The sequence below is a fragment of the Strix aluco genome, chromosome 29, assembly GCF_031877795.1.
Source record: "Strix aluco isolate bStrAlu1 chromosome 29, bStrAlu1.hap1, whole genome shotgun sequence".
NCBI lineage: Eukaryota > Metazoa > Chordata > Aves > Strigiformes > Strigidae > Strix > Strix aluco.
In genome coordinates, this window is record NC_133959.1 from 4,643,545 (window position 1) to 4,662,122 (window position 18,578).

Consider the following 18,578-nt stretch of genomic DNA (forward strand, 5'->3'; position numbering starts at 1 on the left):
TCTTCCTATGCTCTAAAAATAGTACCTACTCAATTTGATATCTATAGCAGCATGTGGCCAATATCATCGTATATTCAGTTTTATTTCTTGTTCCTCTTCAGAGCTAGTTTTGTCTTATCCCATATATTTACTACAAAAGTAAATATATGGATTTACTACAAAAGTCAATATATGGAGAATGGATTGAGAGCAGCCCTGAGGAGAAGGACTTGGGGGTGTTGGTTGACGAGAAGCTCAACATTACCCAGCAATGTGCGCTCACAGCCCAGAGAAGCCAACCATGTCCTGGGCTGCATCCAGAGCAGTGTGGCCAGCAGGGCGAGGGGGGTGATTGTCCCCCTCTGCTCTGCTCTCGTGAGACCCCCCTGCAGTGCTGGGTCCAGCTCTGGGGGCACCATCATCAGAAGGACACGGACCTGCTCAAGCGGGGCCAGAGGAGGCCACGAAGATGCTCAGGGGCTGGAGCACCCCCCTGTGAGGACAGGCTGAGAGAGTTGGGGGGGTTCAGCTGGAGAAGAGAAGGCTCCGGGGAGACCTTAGAGCAGCCTCCCAGGATTTAAAGGGGCTACAGGAAAGGGGGGAGGGACTCTTGATCAGGGAGTGTAGGGATAGGATGAGAGGTAACAGTTTTAAACAGAAAGAAGGTAGATTTAGATTAGATATAAGGAAGAAATTCTTCCCTGTGAAGGTGGTGAGGCCCTGGCACAGGTTGCCCAGAGAAGCTGTGGCTGCCCCCTCCCTGGAAGGGTTCAAGGCCAGGTTGGACGGGGCTTTGGGCAACCTGGGCTAGTGGAAGGTGTCCCTGCCCATGGCAGGGGGTTGGATCTAGATGAGCTTTAGGGTCCTTTCCAACCCAAACCATTCTATGATTATGTTCACAATTCCTAGTACGAACTTCTCCTGCTTCTGTGGATCCTTCTGTTAGGAAGGAGAAAATAAATTAAACAAAAATATTTTAAATAAATTAAGATACTTTATCAATCTCTGATAAATACACTGTAAGGGAAAAAAAAAAAGCACCCCACCTCTGGTCCTTGTCTTGATCATTACAGTAAAAAGCTTTAATCAGACAGTCAAAGGTTAACTCAAAGCAGGAAGAAAAAAAGCAAGGCAGTATGAAAGGGGAAAAAAGAAAGAAGGAAGAGTACAAAAGTAGACATATGGATGTCTGGGGAGAAGGGTGATTAAATTTCCCATAAATCTTGCATACCAAGGGGTAAGATATTTTGCCTAAATTCCCAGGAGAAACACAATTCAGTCACATATCTGAGACTTGAAAGGATAATCATCTCCATATATATTAAGGCTGCCATGAAGGACAAGAGTTGGAGTTGCATGTGGTGGCATGGATTTCCCTTGGCACACTAAAAGCTTTCAATACTGTGTCCGACTGTAACTGATGGGTGAATTTTAGGTAGATAAATTTGAATTGCCTGAGCTGGAACTTTAGCCAGGACAGGAACATTAATCCTCACCCATCTGCTGATAGAAAAAAAAAAAAAAAAAAAGAAAAAAAAATAAGAAAAAAAAAAGGCAATCTTGAACAGCTAATCTGTCTTTCAACAGTTACCCTTGAGATAATTCAGTTAATATGAAAAAATAAAAAGACTACTGTAGTTGTAAGATGCAATACAAGATAACAACTTTTACTTTTCACACAGAAATACTAGGAAAAAAGTGTACATTAACTGAACTCATGATTTATATTGTATCCAACGGGTCAGAGCTTTGAACAAAAGCCAGTCTGAAAACTGAACAAGTACCAATTGTCACTCATGGCAAGTTATACTTCAAAGGGTAAAGCCCAGAAGAAAACTGCTATTCTGTAATAACCACGTGCTGCACAATCAAACGCTGCACGGTTATGGTCTTCCTCGCCTTGTGAGGCCAACTCACCTCCCAACAGCACATTGCTGGGTTCCCTTTGGCATTCGTTAGAGCAGAAAAATATAGAAAAAATGATGCAACTGTGCCAACTCTGTCATTTGCTTCTGTTTATTTGCTGGGCACTGGAGAAACCCAAGTACTTTTGAAATGACAGGGTCAATTATTTCCCAGTTTTACACTATTCACTCTCCCCACTCCACTTTTTTTTTTAGAACTGAGGAGGACAGAGAGGTGAGGAGAAATAGGAAGTCTGCTAAAGTTTTCAAACCTTTTCTTCACTACAGCAATTTCTATAAGTAATTAGTCATCCCCACAAACATTTCCCAACAAGCTGCATCAACAGCATCTATTAAATCAGAGAAAATCCCCTAACCTCTGCCACCGCTGCCGAATTTCTGGGTGATTACTCAGGGTGTGAGGAGGTTTTGCCTGGCAAAGTCAGCTCAACAGTTTCCTCTGCTCGCCACCCCCTCCTTTGTACCGGCACCGCTGCCCTGGGAAGGCAGCATGAGTCAGATTACAGATCAGGGCGGAGGGGGGTGCCGGCTGTGAAAACACTGGAACATTTTTTTCCAGCCCAGATATTTTCAGCGATCCAGTTCACAGAGCCACCCCACACACAGCTTCACAACAGAGGGTCTGCCACCACGCTTCGGAACTGCAGACAGAGGCTGAAGGGGCAGCTTCACCATGCCCACCCCCCACCCCGGCACCCCACCATCTCCCTCCAGCAAAAACTGATGCAAGGGAAAACCCACACGCACGTGCAAAACGTGAAACTGTTTTCCAGCAGCTCATCCTGCCGGAGCGCGACGGAGTTATGTAGTAAGGCAGGGCTGGATCTGTGCAGGGGAAACAGCAAGTGGCTGGGGGAAAGGAGGCACAGGACCACCCCTCAGCAGCGGCCTGTAGCTCCAGCAGATTAGCTGCAACAAAGGCACCAATTTAGGTCCAAATTTAGGACCTTCCTGATTTGATCGCACCATACTGTGCTATGGCACCCAACTTCAGCAACTGCTCCCACACCTACCTCGCTGTCTGAGATGTCAAAGCTAGTCATCAGAAAAACTATTCCCAGTAAAGCTGAGTGACACGCACAAAAAAAGCACTAAATTCTTAAACAAGGTTTGTTATTCATCTCTACCGTTGATCTTTAATTTCAAAGGTGACACTCCCTGCTGGGCTGTGATTTTCATTATCACTGCCTGCCCTTGAGCTTTTCATGCACAGCACATTCCTTTGGTGACAGAATGGTATCAGCTGTATCACCGACCGGTGGAAAAAAAAAAGAAACAAAACCCACATCAGACACATGCTCTGCACCCTTCCACCTGTACAAAGTCCAGTATTGTCAAGCTTGTATCCCATTGCTCCTCAGCACCAGACACACACAAACCTCTCAAACAGCTGCAGAGTGATGCTCTGACAATACTCAATTAACCAACGAGAATTTTTTGCCCTTACAACTGAGTGGAAAGTCAGCAGCAAAGAGGAGGAACACAGGCAAATCAATGAATTATTCAAGCCAGACTTATCGTCACAGTTGCTAATTTGGAGGCTTAAGCTTCAGCAGCTCATGGCAGAGGTACCTCACCCTGGTAAGATTTGCACAACGGCACAACCGGGACTGTCCTCTCCTGGGACAGAGTCTGAGATTTCCAGGCTGGAAGATGGGAACAAAATTGGTAAAAGATACCCAAGGCGTAACCCCACTGGGACCCACAGTGCCTTGCCCGTCAGCGGCCTGGGCTGCAGGAGAAGCTCCCAGGCACTATCACAACACAAATGCCCAGCCCTTACAAGTCAAACAGGGAGGGCGGGTGGAACACCACACACAAAAACCTGGCAGACACAGAGGTTTGCAGTTATCTTTTGGGGGAATGGTATTCAGCAGGCAAACAACGGGAAGGCCTACCAGGCGAAAAGAGCAAGGCAAGGCAGGCAGATGTCTAATTCTGAAACTTGAAAGGACTTGCACACTATTTAACATGACAGCAAGTCATTTGCAGCCATCCGGGTGAAGGACACAGTGCCACGACAGGGGAAGCCACTCAAAGTCAACACCAGTCCCACCCTCCTCCTCTCATCACCTGGCTGTGCCTCCCCATCCCCCCCCCCACCCCGTGTCAACACTGACACTTACTTTGATCACACTGCAAACCCGGTCAGTGCAAGCCTAAAGGAGAGGAGATAAAAGAACCACAGTGTCCTCTTATTGATGCACGTGCTGCCAGAAAACAGGCTTTTCCACATTGCAATGGGGTGCAGTTTAGCAAACGTTGATTTTGGTGACAATAATCAGCTTCAGCAGCTCTGAAGCCTCCTGTTGCTCAGTTCTGTATGCAAGCAATCCCTCACTGGTGCCAGAGATGTATCAGCAGAACTCTGCCAGATTGTGGAACTCATCCAGATTTCAAAAAAACCTAAAACTAACCACCCCACACACCTTTGGACTCCTCAAGCAGGAACTGTTGTCAAGAGGAGTTCAAAGTACAACCTCATACACCTCACAGGCAGAACTTACCATGGTATGAAAAATCACCGTGTTCAAACCCAATAAATATTCAGATTTAACTACAGTAAAATTCAGAGACAAGAGAATGAACCAATTTAAGGGCAATTCTCTGCAATAAACCTAAACACCTGCACGTCTTGTAACTACAAGGGGACTTCACCCTTTGTGCCCATCAGATCGACCGATAAGTAAGAAGTACCAAGTCATGCATATCAATACTCAAAGTATGGCTGCAAATGCCATTCCCTATCGGCATTCGTCTATTTAAGAACACCTAGACCCATTAACTACCCACTTCCTCACCCATTTGAGCACATAACATACTTCCTTTATCCAGGCCTGTATCTCACCCGATACCAAAATTAAAATTTTTAATGCAGTATCACCGGTCTCTGACAACCTAACGCAAGAAAAAATGGGGCAGGTATGTGGGAGTCGAGAAGTTAAACGGCATACAAAAGAATAAACTCACTTCAGCTCTGATTAAGCAGGGCACTCATAAAAACAGAGGTCAACATCAGAAAATATTTTGTGAGTCATGAGGAGAGATTACTCACCATGCACTATTCAACTTACTCATCACAGTGTGCTACGGACAGAACTGCTCACCATGTATTCATTAGGAAACCGTGGCCTTTCCTTTGAGAAAAGCAGAAGGCGGGCGAAAGAGTCATACTTTCAGTTTTGTATGTAAGCCAGTGGGAGGCTGTATCTGCAACACCAATGCTCTCTCCTCCCACGGCCCTAATTAGACTCGTAGGGAAATACATGTTTCACATCACCCTCCCAGGCTCTTTTAGCATCCCAACAAGCACCCGGTTGTCAGCTGAGCTATTATGCAAACTCAGCAGTCTGAAGAGACCCCCACTTTTCCTAGTACACATGAAATAAGCAGCAGTCCTGCAATAAATAGACACGTTATTAATCCAGACATCCATTAATACGGGAGATTAGACCCTTAGCCTTTTACGCAGCAATACTGACGCCACTAATTTAAGATGTAGTAAGAGCATAAAAATAGCCAAGTTACTCAATACAAGGTTACATCACGCAGCAGTGCTCTTCAAGCAGAAGGTCTACAATACCACTCAGCCTCTGATGTTGGGAAAGATGATTCCCTGCCATTCCTGGCGCTCACACCAAAAATAATTAGCAAGGACTGTGAGTCTCCCCTCCCCTTTCTCTCCAGCTCTCTTTGGAAAATATATCTCACAGCATACAACAGGAAGCAGCAAGAACGCTGCTAAATAAAACTAATTGAAGCATATTTTTTCTTCCCCCCAGGTATCCCACCTTGCTTCCTAGGAACCAAGCAGCAGAAAGAGTGGTGAAACTAAGAAATGTTCTGCTTACGTCAAACAGAGCTGAGCTCTAAAACCACAACGGTACATATACCCTGCTGCCAACTCAAGGCTGAGCCAACGAGGGAAAGAAAGTCTACAGTTCAGCAGAGTACAATGTTAGCAGGCCAAACGCTGCCATGGACAGAGAGGAGGATTTATTTCTAAAGCTCCAGAGTTCATCGGCTGCTGCAAAGGCCAGCGCTGCAAGCGGCGCGCGCGGGTGTGTATGCATGCGTGCCCACGCACGCAAGCGCACGCTTCTGTAATATGCGGCATGATCTTTCCACCAAAACTGCAGGACAGAATATTGATTGGCTCCAGATGAACCGTCTACTTCTGTACGACTGTGGAAAAATTTGCAACGCAAAGAGGCCGGTTTAACAGCAGAACGTTCGGGTTTTGCGGTATTTCTTAACACACGCAGACAGCACATGTGGATAAGCTCCCCTGCCCGTTGCGTTCGTGATTCACTGGAAAAGAAAATCTCTGTACTCTGTCATCTTCAGAACTGGCTGCTCAAGTTTTCCTAAATTAACTAAATCCTTCTTTCCCATGCTGCAAACAGCATTAAAATGCACATTTTAAGGAGGGGGAGGTAGGAGGGGAAGGTTGGAGGTTGTGGTTTGTTTTTTTTTTTTTAAGCCGGTGGGAAGTTTTGTGAATATACCTAAACCCATTCCTTCCTTCCTTCCAGATTAATCCCTAACCTATGTAATCTTTAAGCTAACACTTCATCCAGCCCACTCGGAGACACAAGTTACTCTTTGGCGACATGAAAAAAACTGAACTGGTCATCGTTATACTTTCAGTTTCTGTCAATTTAAGCAGAGCGCGCGCCCGCGAACACACACACAAATGACAGAGCTGCCCAAACAGGAAAGGCTGCATTAACCAGTGTGTGCTGGAGCCTCCAGCTCCGGGAGCAGGCGATGAAAACAGCACGCCAGCATACATGGAGGATGTTTTGGAAACCACAGATACAGCAACAGCACCAAAAGGCAGGCAGCAGATACACAGCCATCTCCCCTGACAGAAGCGATGTATTTCTAATCATTCACACACAAGCACGTTGCGATTGCCAAGCGAGCAACAATATCAGCAATATCAGCTGCCCCAGCCTTGTGTCCCAGCACGTTCTCCCCACGAAGCAGCACACGTACAAAGCCTGAAATACAAGGAATAATCAACAGTACTCAGGCCAAGTAAAATAGAGAGATTTTTTTTCCTTTTACAAACTCTTCTCAGAGGTGCTACAGTTAGGGTGAAAATTTGTTCAAGGATTGGTACAAACACTTCACACATACAAAAAAAAAAAAAAACAACACACAACACCACCCTCTCAAGCCTTTCTCCTCTCGTGAGATTTTCACTAATTCGAACATGGACATTGTTATCAAGGTCACACATCTCTCACTCAGGGCTCAGGAGAGGCAGGAAAAAAGTCAGGCAAGTTAGAAAAAAAACGCCGCTCACGTAACTAAACAGGGACAAGTGACATTTTATTTGAAAGCATGCGGATTACGGCTGCCATCAACTGACAAACCTGACTTGAATTCTGTTCAGACTAAATAAAAGAGAACCTACAAGGGCACCCGCTCGAGGGAAACGAAGGCAACGGCACCAACCCCACTGACACATACCGAAGGCAAAGCCCCGCTTCCCTACCCACAACTAACGCTTCTCCTCTATCTCCACTCCCGCGACTGGTTCTGGGGGGATGGCCCCGACCCCCCGAAGCCAGCGATAATTTAAGCGACGTTTATCAGCCAGAAAGCCCTCTTGATTTCACCCTGCTCGAAGCAGCTCTGGTTATTAACCAGCTACACGAGCCGAGCTCAGGAAAACACGAAAACTTTTCATTAACCAGTCCTCCTCCTCCCCGCCCTTAAGTTTAGTCAACCAATTATAAAAAGAAATTGGGGATTTGACTTCCAGGAGAGCAGCAGCACCCCGGGCTGGGGAGCCCGGCGGGCTCCAGCCCGGCACCCCTCACCCTCCACCCGCGGCTCGGGGGGTGCTCCCGCAGGGGAAGCGCTGCCGGATAAATAACGCCAATGACTCCCGCTCCCAGGAAGGACACGCGTTAGGCGATTGATTAACAAGTGACAGAAAGCGCTCGGGGGGAGCCCCGGCGGGCCGCGGGGAAGGGAAGGGGCCGGGGGCGGCGGGCCGGGGCCGGGGGCCCGCCGGGCTGAGCGGGGCCGCCGCTGGTGGCCGGGCCCGGGGCGCGGGCGGCGCTGACAGGGCGCGGGGCAGGTGCCGGGCCGGGGCCATACTCACGTAGACGGGCAGCGGCCAGGGGTAGACGGCGGGCTCGGCTCCCACGGGCGACTTCAGCCGGAGCTCCAGCCTCTCGCCCATGTCGGCAGCCGGAGAAGGAGGCGGCGGCGGCCCCGCACCATGCTAGAGGGGCCGGCCGGGGTGGGGTGTGGCGGCCGGGCCCGGCCGGGGGCGTGTGCGAGGTGCGGCGGCGGCAGCGGGGCGGGGGGGGGGGGAGGGAAGGGAGGGAGGGAGGGCGGCGGGAGAGGCGGGGAGGGGAGGCCGGTGCCGGCGGGGGCGCCCGCTCCCCTCGCCTCCCTCTATTGTCGTTAGCGGCTCGCGGGGCTCTCCGGCGCCGCCGCCATCTTGGGCCGGCGTGAGGCGAAGCACAATGAGGCGCCGGGGCCGGGCCGGGCCGGGCCCGACCGACGCGCCAGACGCGGGGGGCGGAGGCGGGCGCGGCCTCGCGCTCCCTCCCCCTGTCCTCAGCTGCCCTCCCCGCGCGCGCCGGCGGGGGGGGCTGTGGGGAGGGGGTTTGGGGGGGGGGCTGCAAAGGGGGGGGCTGCAAAGGGGGGTGTTGGGGGGGGCCGTGAGGAGGGGGTTGGGGGGCTGAAAAGGGGGGACCATGAGGAGGGGGGTTGGGGGGGCCTGCAAAGGGGGGTGTTGAGGGGGAGGCTGTGAGGAGGGCGTTGAGGAGGGGCCTGCAAAGGGGGGTGTTGGGGGGGGGGCCTGCAAAGAGGGGGGGAGCTGTGAGGAGGGGGTTGGGGGGGAGGCTGTAAAGGGGGGGGGGCAGCCGTGAGGAGGTGTGGGGGGGTTCCTGCAAAGGCCGGGACACGCCATGTGCCCCGCGCCAGGCCATGGCTGGCACGCGGCGCTGCCACAACCCTGCGAGGACGGAGCTGCCCGTGTGGCCCCGGGGTGTGCGGGGTGTGCGCGGCTCCCCAGACCACGGAACGAGCCCACGTGCCGGCGCGGGGTCCACACGGGGAGCGTGGGGCGAGCTTCCCACGGGGAGCGTGGGGCGCGCTTCGCACAGGGCCGCGGGGTCACAGTGCAAGGTGACACAGCCGGAGGTTGCACGTGGGCGAGCGTGCCGGGCTGGTGCGAGGGGCTCTGCGGGGCTCTGCGGGGCTCCGAGGAGGAGCTTTGCCAGGATGGGGGATCAGGACCCCGCAGCGAAGCCGAGCCGTGGCCTTGCACCACGGCAGCACCCCTGCGTGTGCATCGGTGCCTCTTCCACGGGGACGGGTGGAGGGGTCCGTCAGCTGCAAACACCACGAGCAGAAAATGTAAGTGCTGGGCACAGAGAGACACAACAGGGACTGGGGAGCTGCTGCGCCAGCAACTACAACCTTACGGCACGGTGTAACCTGGTAGTAGGACTTAGTGCACCCCAGCACCGTCTCGGGGCCGGCGCTCTGCACCCGGCTGGGGCTGTCTGACCGCCGGCACGGCCGGTGCTGGGCACGGAGAGAGCCGAGAGGCCTCCTGGGTGAGGGCAGGCGTCCCCCTGTCCCCAGCCTGCGGTGCCGGGGGTGGCTGGGAGCTGAGTGACACCATCCTGCATCTCTGGTGTCCTGTGATGGCCCCGAGCTAAATGACATTGCTTTGCATGTCTATAGGTGCCCAGCAGTGACCAGGTGCAGAGCGATAAAATCAGGCCGGAGGTTCTCCCCTCACAGCCTTTTGGGTGCTAATTTCCCCTATTTGGGGACAGCTGGGTGTCCTGCCACCCTGCCCTGCCCCCCTGCTCTGGGGTGCGAGTGCTGGCTCCCCCCTGCTGCTAGCAGAGCCCCCCCCACGGCAGGCTGGGACCGAGAGACCCTGGGGCTTCTCCGCTTGTGGGGATGAGAAAATTCAGGCCGGAGGAAGCGCTGCCCTGCTGCGGGCAGCTCCCCCAAATCCCCTCCGAGCCCTGCAGGGCTGGAAACGCAGGCAGGCGCAGGGATGCAGGGGTCCCACCCGCCAGCGGCGGGGGGGCCACCTCACCTCACCCCACGCTTGCCCCTTGGCAAGGGAACGGTGCACCCCAACACCCACCGGTGGCTTGGCCGCCCTCCGCAGAGACACCAGCCCCTCGCAGGGCGTGTGCCTGCCCACAGAGCGCCGGGGGTCCGCTGGGGCGCACAGCCACGATCCCTCCTGAGAAATACCCGGCCCCAAAAGGCAGCGTCCGCGACGGGGTGGGAGCAGGAGCAGGGAGCTGCCACCACCATATCACGACAGCTTGAGCTGGTCTCAGCTGCCAGACGGGTCCTTGCTCCGGTGAAGATGTTGGTGCCGGGTGGTGTCGGTGCGCCCAGAGCTCTCGCAGGGGAAGCTCCTGCACCCCCGGGTCAGTTCAGAGCCCTGCAGGCACATGCTCCTTGTCGCCCTCGAAAGCACCCAGTTTCTTCCCAACAGGTGATTTTTAAGTGGTTTTCAGCCCACGGCAGACCAGCACGTCACCAGTGCATCAGGGCTCTCCGTCCCCCAGCTCGGCAGTGAGTGACCCCGAGGGAGGAGCACCCAGCACCTCCACAGCAGCCGCACCCTCGCTGCTCGCATCCTGCTGCCGGACGGGGCTTGGGGACGGCCACACCACACTGGGTGCTGGTTTCCATTTGAGAGCAGCAGTGAGCCCGCGTCTGCCAGGGACGAGCATCCCTGTGGGCAGGAGGGTCCCGAGGAGGCACCCACGGCCCGGTCGGGCATCGGTGAGCCCGGGCTCTGTGGCACAGCCTGACCTGCAGCCGGGTGCAGCAGAGCCAGACGGCTTCTGGAAGGAAAACCAGCCTTTCCCATCAAACTGGCAGTGGAAGTTGTGCTGGGAGCTGCTGCCCTGCGATGCAGGAGTGGGGCTGGTAACACCCCCACTTGGTTTCTCACTTTTTCAGCCAAAGATAAGGTAAATACGGCTCATGGCAGGATGCTTTTGCCATCTGTCTCTTCTGGCTATTGTCACCCAGCTTATTAATTTCATCTTCCTTTTATCCTGAAGGAGAGGATGTGGGTCAGCCACAAACATTCTGGGGAGGTTGGGGGGCCACCTGCCACGGAGTCAGGCTTTGGCACCAGCCCGCGGTGGCCCTGCTTTGGTGCGATGGCATCCGCTCTCCTCCTGCGCTGGGCTGCAGCTCTGGGGCCGGGCAAGGCCACCCCTGCTCAGCAGACATCTGCAAAGTCCTTCAGGGTCCTGCTCCCTCTGCCTCAGTGACACACGGAGCCGTCCAATATTTGAGCTGAAAACCACCATCACAGTTGGGGTCACAGCCTGCGGCTGTTGTGCTCCTGCTCCCGTTGCCCAACAGCGTGACGTGGGACGGCAGGGGGATGCACCGTGCCTGGAACACATACCGGAGCTGCCGCGGGCCAGAGCGGGGTATTTCCTGGTGAGGTATTTTGTGCATTGTTTAGCACCTGTATTTCTTGACAGGTCGCTGCCTTCAGCTGAGATGAGCAGCCGTTGGCTGAGACCTCGGGCTGGGACGTGCCCTGCTCCTGTCCCCACAGCAGGTTGCTCCCTCATCCAGAACCGCCTCTGAGTCCGGGTCCAAACTTGGCCACTCTTCTCTTTGTATCCCTTTTTTCCCCCTTAAACGTCCATACATGCAGAAAGCTACATAACTAGGAACGCTTTTCTAAAGAAAACACTAAAATCATCAAGTCAGCAGTGCTTAAACTGCTCTGACTGCCTCTTAAATAATCAATTCATATTTAATTAGCTTACCACAAAAATTCCATTAAATTTAAATAAATAGACATGGCAGGAGTTCTCCGAGGCACAGCAGGCTCCGTTTAAAGAATTCTCTTTGAGTTCGTTAGGTTGGCCTTTAATCAGTTTGTCGTCAAAGTCCGTGTGTGGCCCAAGCAGGCTCCTGGGCTGTTAATAAAGAGTAATCGAAGCTACAAGGGTTTCCCGGACGGACCCAGCCCGTGCCCGGCCATCTGGCTGCTGTGCAGAGCTTCAGCGCCAGTGCTGATGTCTTCTGGCAGGTAGCGGAGAGCAAGTCAGTTTTGAAACGCCTGCCCTAACCAGAAGATCCTTTTTTCACTGATTTCTCTGAGTTTTCCATCTGGGTGAAGAGAGGGATGCGAGCAAGGGCAGTGGCTTGTTTTCTGCCGGCTCAGTGAGCTGAACTGGCCCCTGAGGGATGGGAGCAGCCCACTGAGAGGTGGAAGCCACTCTGCCCCCTTCGACAGCTCTGAAATTTTGCTTTTTTGGGTCTTCTTTACCTGCTTGCCCACAGCCCAGCTCTGCACTGCAGCAGGACCTGCTGGGTACTGCCAGGGCTCCAGGGGCTGATGATTTTTCAGGGGCATCAGGCAGTGACCTGCAGTGTCGCCTGCTCCAGAATCATAAACCCGGCTTCAAAATCAGCAGCTGTTGGATTTTGCTGGTGTGGAGGTTTTCGGGGCAGAGGTACCTGTGTCCCCGCTGGGTTTGCTGGCCCTGCTGCCTCCCCCGCTGGCTGCAGCTCCCAGCTCCGTGCCGGCGCAATTCAGAGCTGAATTTTTTTTTTTTTGGCCACCACCACGTAAACCAGGTTTGACTGAGGGAGGAATGGGGAAGCGCTGCGCCGCTCCCCGCACGCGGCTGTGCTTTTGGGGCGCCGGAGGAGGGAGGTTTCCCTGGCAGGCACCAGCCACAGCGTATGGCTGGCACCCGGCCCTGCGGAGGCTGACGGGCAGCCGGCCAGCAGCCCCTCCTGCCCCATTGCTCCCTCATCCCACCTCTGCTCCCACACAGCAGCTGGGGACCCCCCCGGGGGCAGGCAGTGAACAGAACGGGGGTCCTGGCTCCTGCAGACACAGGGGGATGCCGGGAGGGCGTTAATCCACTAAGGATGTCTTGCACAAGCGATGCTCTGAGCACGCCCTGCACAAGCCACGTGCAAAGGCACCTCCTGAGCTCGCTCCCACGCCGGCGTTACTCCCCGCGGGGTGTGGGATCGGCTCCCTGCAGTAACTCGCTGCCGCGCCCGGGGGTGCATCAACCCTCGTGGCCAACGCGGCGCTGGCAGGGCGAGTGCTTGGCCACGGGCTGGGAGCCGGGTGGGCACAGGGGCTCGAGGCGCACGTTGGCTCCTCTGGAAACTTGTCTTTTCAGCGATGTCTCATCCCAAATATTGACCCCATTTAGTTGACAATAACAAGTTAGATCACAAGGCGGGTTAACACAGGCAAATCTGTTCCCATCAGATTAAATATTCCAACCAGAGCCCTGTGCATTTGCCCCGTAATGGCGGGGCAGGGTGCTGGTGGTCCATACCCCCAGGGGACGGGGGCAGGTCCCTGCTCTGACACCAGCTCCCCGCTCTGACGGCCCAGCCCTGCAAAAACCTCCCCTCCTTCTGGGTGCCCACATCTTTCTATTTATTCCTAATTCAGGCTCCCCTGGGATGAGGTTACTGGTGCCCTTCGTGGTACGTGGTTTTTCCTTCTCTCCCCCTGAAGCCTGGAGCACGGCCAAGCTCTGTTCACTGTTTTGTGGTAGGACCAATAAAACGTGGGCTCTGCAAATGGTTCCCGTTGCACAGCTCGTTTCATGGAGCAGTTAAGCTGTTTAACCCCAGCTGGAATTGCACGTCTCAGTCCCCTGTTAGCCTTTCGACAGCCCCATGAAGCAAGGCAGGACATTTGACAACATGAACACAGCCCCAGCCACGCAGATTTTCCCTTCCCCTCCTTACAAAATGGCCCACATGCAATTTTCCAAGCCCCATTTTAATTTCCCGGGGTCAATCCTGCGTTGCACCATGGAGTTCCCTTCCACATGACGGAGCAGCATCTGTCCTTTCCATCTGTCCCGGCAGCTCCCTGGGCCAAATCTCTCCAGGGATGCTCCGGCTGCAGTTGCCACAACAACAAAATGATGCAACAGTTTCCTCTCAGGATGCAGAAGTGACATTAACGCCGGGGACCGGAGTGGGCGAGAGGTGCTGTGGCCACGCTGGTGCTGGCAGAGGTTTGGGCAGGATAAAGCTCTCTGTGGTTGTGAAGGTCCCTGGTCTGGTCTTGAGCCCAGTCTGGGGGCTTTTTTCCCCAGTGAGATGTGACTGCCACTACTGGAGCTGCCCCCGCCCAGGGATGGGGACACTGCATGTCAGGAGCCAGAGCCCCAAATTCACTGGGAAACAAGATGGAAAAAGCAGGGGGGATTGTCAGCCTGCTGCCGCACCGGGCACAGCCAGCGTGGCTGAATCGCCGGCTCTGCTCAGCCCCCCTGGGCCAGACCCAAACCCCACCCAGGTTAACGGGAATTTTGCCACCGGAACAAGCCCAAACTGATCCCATCTCCAGCGTGGCCCGTGCGCGGCGCCCTGCAGAGCTGGGTTCCCCTTGTGCAACGGCCACGCGCCCCACGAGGGCTGTGGTGCCTGTCCCCGGTGTCCCCGCTGCTGGGGCTGTAGGGCACCTGCTGTCTATCCCATGGGTGTTGTGGCTGACTCAGGACTTTTTGGCCCGGAGGGTGCAGAGGGCTGCACGGCCGGCCGGGAGGTCCCCCATCAGGAGCCAGTATGGGCTGGGGGAAGCACTGGGGCTGATGAGATGCGACCCCCTCCCAGCGATTCCCTCCACACCACAAACACTGGGTCCCATGGGTGCACCAGGGCATCACTGAGCCCGTCCCCTCCTGCTGCCCTTCCCCGTGCACCGCCCTGGCTGCAAGTGAACCCCATGTCCCAACCGTCCCCCCAGTCCCCATCCCCTTGGGCTGCAGCAACTCCACCAAGTGTTCACCCTTAGGGCGGATCAGTGTTCCCGGGATTAAGGGCTCTGCCCTGCGGCCCCGGGATCCTGTTCCCATGGAGGGTCACTGCCAGACTGGGCTGGGCACCGTGTGGACGGGCAAGAGGGAAATGTCCCCCACTCCCTTCAATCTCCTCGGGGCTCCGTGCCTCCACACTGGGCAGCCCGAAGGAAGGTGCCTCTGAAGCAGAGCCGTGCCCTGGCTCCATGCTAGTGGGCTGCCACTGGCCATGCGGGCTGGCCCGTGTGCCTGTGAGTCACCGTGCGGCAGCACCCGGGCCCAGCCGGGAGCCAGGCTGTGGCGGGATGCGCAAGAGCAGCTCCAGGAGCTGCTGCACTGCGCGGGTGGGGGACTAACCCAGTGGGTGAGCAGCGGCACGGCCAGGCGTCCTGGGAAAGCCCAAACCCAGCTGGGCTGGAGTTAAAACCCCAAAGGGGTTTCCCCCACTGCCGAGGCCAACGTGCAGGCACAAAACAGTGGCTCTCACCTCCACGCTGAGCCCAGGACTCTCCGGCACCTGCAGTTCCCCAAAATCTGGGGACTAGGCATCTCCCGGCAAGGGCATGTGCCCGTTCACACCCACTTGCTCAGTTGCTGCTGCAAAACCCAGCTCTGCAGGAGTGCTGGCACAGCTGCTGGGGGCCGGGGCCGACTGGCCATTGCGGAGCTGAACTGGGCTTCGCTTGAGAGCTGCTGAACCCCCAGGCAGAGCCCAGAGCCAGGGAAACCCATCCCAGCTCCCTCCTGCCCTGCCCTGGGAGGTTTCTGTCAGAGCTCTGCTTTGCCATGGAAAAAAAAAATTCCAATCTCATCCTTTTTGGCTCTGTTGGAGCTTGAATCGCTCAGCACCACAGCCCTGACATGCGTTAGCAAACACCACGCTGCCGGAGAGCACCCGGGGCTGCAGGATTCGTGCGGGGACCCTCTGCCCTGCCCCAGCCCCTGGCACAGCCGCGACCCTGTGCAGGGACAGAGAGGCCAAACCAGGTCCCGAGGGAGGGCTGGGGGGGGAAGGTCCCTGCAGCTGCCTCCCAGCTCCATCACCCTTTTTTGCCCCCAGCGCTTGGTGCCTGCAAGCTCAGAGCTGGCTCAAGCAGCTGGACAGTGTTTGTCCCCAAGATGCCTCTTGGCCGGGCCCGGCAGCCCCTGCCCTCCCTGCCCTCCCTGCCCCTGCCGTGGGAGGCAGCCGGGGCTGGGGGCACCCCAGCTCCATTTTGCAGGCAGAGAAAGCGCTGTGCCGAGCTTTCCACAGCGTCCGGAGGGTCTCCCCAGTCTCCAGCTTGCTGGGCCGTACCCACTCCAGCCTGGCATCATTTGCAACCAGTTTCAAGTGAGGAATCAGACGTGGCATTTTTGAGCGTGAGGCCACAGTATTTAATCCTCAGGCTCCATATCTGCTCCGGGACAGCACCGTCCCCACTGCGTCTGGCTCTGCACCCCCATTTCAGGGGGGACCGTGGCGAGGGGGCTGTGCTGGCTGCGCGTGCAGAGCGGTGCCAGACCCGAGTCACCCGCTGCAGGGCCCGGAGCAGCCGAAAGCAACCGCCTGAATGGGTCCCTTGTCCCCGCAGCGCCGGCTGGCCGGGTGCCCCGCTCCGTGCCTGGCCCACGGGGACACCAGCTGCCCCCACACCCTGACCCACAGCTCACCCGTCACCCACACACGGGGCACCCACCACCCACACCCTAACGTGGGTGACCCAAACATGGGACACTCATTGCCTAAACATGAGGCACCCATCACCCAAACACGAGCACCCATCACCCCCACCCAAATATGGGGAACCCATCACCCAAACATGGGCACCCATTGACCCCACCCAAACATGGGCACCCATTGATCCCACCCAAACATGGGGCACCCGTTGCCTCCACCAAAACATGGGGCACCCATCACAAAAACATGGGGCACCCATCACCCAAACATGAGCACCCAGCCCCCCCACCCAAACGCGGGGCACCCATCGCCCAAACGCGGATCACTCCCTGCCCCCTCGACACGGGGGAACATACGCGGGTCCCCCACCCCCGGCAGGTCCCGCCGTCGCGTGTGTCCCCCCCCCCCCCCCGCCCCTCCTGCCCCGGTTCTCCCGGGCCGCCGGCGCCATCTCGCGGGGACCGAGCGGGAGGCGGCGGAGCGCAGCGCCGGGCAGGGACGGGCAGGGAGGGTCGGGGGTCGCCGACCGGGGCAGGCAGCGGAGCGGGACCGAGCGCGGGGGCTGAGCCGGAGCAACACGGGCACCCCGACACGGGGCACCCCAGCATGGGCACCCCAAAACGTGCACCCCACCGCGGACATCCCGGCACAGGGCACCTTGCCAAGGACACCCCAACGCAGGCACCCCAAGAGGGGGCACCCCAATATGGGCAAAGGGCATGGGGCACCCCAGCATGGACATCCCAAAACAGGCACCCCACCACGGGCTTCCTGTCACGGGCACCTCGGCATGGGGACCGCAGCATGGGGCACCCCAATATGGGCACCCCAGTGTGGGCATTCCGACTTGAGCACCCCAGTATGGTCACCTGGGGACAGGGTACCCCGAAGCAGGCACCCTAGTGCCATCACCCCATCACGGGCATCTCATCAAGGATGCCCCAACATGGGGCACCCCAATATGGACACCCTGGCATGGGGCACGCCAGCAAAGTCACCTGAACACAGGTACACCGTCACAGGCATGAGCATCTCATCATGGGCACCCCAACATGGGGTACCCCAATATGGGTACCTGTAACAGAGTAACACAGAAAACATGCAGTAAGAAAGGGCAGAATAATGCACCTAAAGCAACAAATAGGAAAATACAGGGTAATGCATCAAATCCTTACTACCTGAGACAGAGAATAGTGATTAAGGAAGATCCATCCCCACTTGCATGTGTTACCATCATCCAGACCCACAGGCACTGGGCAGCCCCGGGTGCAGCGAGGATTTGGGGAGCCTGTCCCGGCGAGTGGGAAGTCCTACACGGGGCGTCCACCCATAGCTGAGGCATCCAAAGTCGCTGTGAGTGGGTCCAGCCTCATATACCCCAAAATCAGCAAGCCAGAATAGCTGGCACCTTTCTTTTGAGCGGAAAATTTCTGGTTTCATTCTCCTGTTGGATTCCACCCAAAGCCTGGCCAGGGCTCGGCGGGGGGGGGGAAACCAAGGGAGTTTCTAACAAGGCCAAATACTCAGGTTCTCAGCCTTGAACAAGGCTGAACACGGGAAGTTGGGTACATTCTCTCAGCATTTCATCCTCACTACTGATTATATTCTAAGCTGCACCTTTCACTAGTGAGCTTACATACTTTGTTAATGATTACAGACTAAGTTAGCAGCTTCAGCCTGGGGCCTGCTGTTCAGGCTGCAGTATTTCAATGCTTTAGCACTTTTTACATCAGCATAAGTGGTTGTTATATCTTAGTACAATCCCTACTAGCACAATGGTTATCAGTTATAAAATATACAGGATTCATCTATAGGTCAACTCTGACTTGGGCCTGTTGTCCCTCAGTACCCCAGCACAGTCACCCTAACACAGGCACACTAGCACGGGCACCCCAACACGGGCACCCATCACCCATCGCCCCGCCTGTGCCTGGGCCAGCAGTGAGGGGCAGGGACGTGCCACGGGGCAGCAACACCACGAGACCCAGCCCCCAAAAGTGCCGGGTGCCTTCAGGCTGCCGCAGCCCCTGGCCTTGGTCGGGCACTGGGCGAACCCTGCCCGTGTCTGCCCCTCATAGGGGGACGGGGGGTGGAGGTGCGTGGCCCTGGGGCCGGTGACACCGGACCTGGCCAGTCCAGCATCACGGTCCTGAGTCACTCCTGTGCTGCAGCGGTTACTGGAGC

The 18,578-nt window shown here is 56.1% G+C and overlaps 1 protein-coding gene across 11 annotated transcripts in view; it reads right to left on the bottom strand.

The window, feature by feature from the left end:
- The window catches only part of DOT1L (DOT1 like histone lysine methyltransferase), a 78,254-nt gene extending 70,028 nt beyond the window's left edge, over positions 1-8,226 (bottom strand). For 4 of the 11 annotated variants that reach the window (XR_012621120.1, XM_074808905.1, XM_074808904.1 and 1 more), the window contains exon 1: positions 8,026-8,224. Coding sequence is in view for 10 of the 11 variants with exons in the window: in XM_074808905.1 (XP_074665006.1) it covers positions 8,026-8,106 (81 nt within the window). In the remaining variant the exon portion in view is untranslated. Of the gene's footprint in view, positions 1-8,025 lie in introns of all 11 variants that reach the window. The other 7 variants (XM_074808902.1, XM_074808901.1, XM_074808897.1 and 4 more) reach the window with 2 other exon arrangements.
- Positions 8,227-18,578: the final 10,352 nt, after the last annotated feature.